At 48.5% G+C, this 1789-nt stretch overlaps 1 protein-coding gene across 1 annotated transcript in view; it reads right to left on the reverse strand.

Moving 5' to 3' along the window:
• EXTL1 (exostosin like glycosyltransferase 1) overlaps window positions 1–1789 on the reverse strand; it is a 57358-nt gene continuing 55569 nt past the window's right edge. Inside the window, exon 11 of the mRNA XM_066638492.1 lies at window positions 1–415. Coding sequence (XP_066494589.1) covers window positions 227–415 — 189 coding nt within the window. The 3' untranslated portion in view covers window positions 1–226. The remainder of the gene's footprint in view (window positions 416–1789) is intronic.

Consider the following 1789-nt stretch of genomic DNA (forward strand, 5'->3'; position numbering starts at 1 on the left):
CTCCATGGCTACCAGGATCACAAGTTTCCACCTCTGCAAAGTCGAAGTCAGAAGGACCCCAGTATGGTGTCCCAACAGGAACAGAGCCTTGGCCCCTTAGTAGCAGCAGTCCTGCATTGCAGTGCTACTGGTGTCCAGGAGGGGGCAGGCTGTTCCTGTCGCCGCTGCTTTCCTAGTACGTCTTCTCCAGAGGAGGACAGCGGCTTTTCTCTTGTACCCCAGGCTGCTAGGCTTTCTCAAGATGCCGGTACTTTTTCCGCAGCACAGACACCTGGTCTTTGAAGAGCACCGGATCCAGACGGAACTGAGAGTGCACGAGGGGCATGTACCCGAACCAGGCTGCAAACTGGTTGACACATGCCTGGCGCTGGGAGAACTGAAGGTTCCCATTGGAGGGAGGAGCACTCTTCAAGAGCTACAGGAAACATAGGAAGGCGGGGGGGGGAGAGAGAGAGAGAACTCGCTGTGAACAAACACACAATGGACATGTTGCAGGGTGTTCTTGGGTTGAGGAGGGAGTTTCTGGACTGTCCCCAAGTTTCATATCACATGCAATTATTTCTCCGGGCACTTGCATCTCTGGCCAGCTTGCTGGTTCGACTCATTGTACAAACAATAAAATGGGCCAGGAATTTAATGCAAAAAATACAAACCACCCTTTGCTTAAAAACATACGTGTCTTGTCTTGGGCGGAGACTCCTGCTTTTGAAGTCAGCAAGTATCAAGCAAGAAATGTCACATGCTATCGCTAGGGGGGTGTTTTTTTTGTGATAATGAAATAAAAACACATAACACCGCTTTCTGCGCTTTTCGTTTTTGTCAAGAAACAAAATCTGCAAAAAAAAATAAAACTGAAAAAAAACCTGTCAAATATTATACAGCAGCATTTTTCAACTGCTTGAAGCATCAGGGAAAGAGCGGTGTAACTCAATGGTCCTTGACTTGGTCCTTTCCAAGTCTGGCAGGAAAAAAATGGCCTGAGATTCTAGGGAGCCACTACCAGTGAGAGGAAATGATTCTGAGCTCACGATCAAGACTTTTCTGGAGCCAGACACACCCTTAACTAAAAGTGTTGACATGGGAGCCAGTGGATGTAACAAGTAAACACAGAATCGCCACCACAGTTTCCCTTGAAATGCTCTACCAGTGAGTCATGGTCTTTACGTGGCAGGAGGCCTTAGGATGGCAGCCCCAGTGATGGCACCATGGCCAAGAAAGCCCTTGTTCCAATTTTTTCTCTTGAATCATTTTCTTTCATCTTCTTTTGGTACTATGCCCCCGTAATCCATGGACTGCTCAAGTCAGCCCTGCGTGCCCCCATCAACCGTCACCAGCGCTGCATTCTGGACTGTGAATCCAGGCACCTCACATGGAGAAGATGAACTTTGGAGACTGCTTCTCCTGAAACTCAGGTCCAGTCTCACACCTGAGTTTCATCCTGAACCCTGCCTGAACCCTCGCTGTGAACAATCCTGAACCCTGCCTGCCATTTCGGGCCTGTCACACACTTTGGGAAAGGGGGGGGGGAAAAAAGATGCAATTCTTTTCTCATTGTCTTGTGCAACTTCTGAAATGTGTCACTGTGGACCTAGAACCCAGTCACTGACCAGCTTAAACACGGATATAGAAGCCCCTGGAGGCCTTTCAAACTATCTGGTAATTAGCTTAAGGCAGCGATTCTCAGAGCAGCCTGTAGGGAGCTCCCCAAAAACTCTTAAAACAGTGGAGTGTTTTGACCAGCAAACGGTTATTCCATCTTGGTCCAGTAACCCTTGTGCAGACACTCTTG

The sequence above is a fragment of the Tiliqua scincoides genome, chromosome 10 (genome assembly GCF_035046505.1).
Source record: "Tiliqua scincoides isolate rTilSci1 chromosome 10, rTilSci1.hap2, whole genome shotgun sequence".
Classification (NCBI taxonomy): Eukaryota; Metazoa; Chordata; class Lepidosauria; order Squamata; family Scincidae; genus Tiliqua; species Tiliqua scincoides.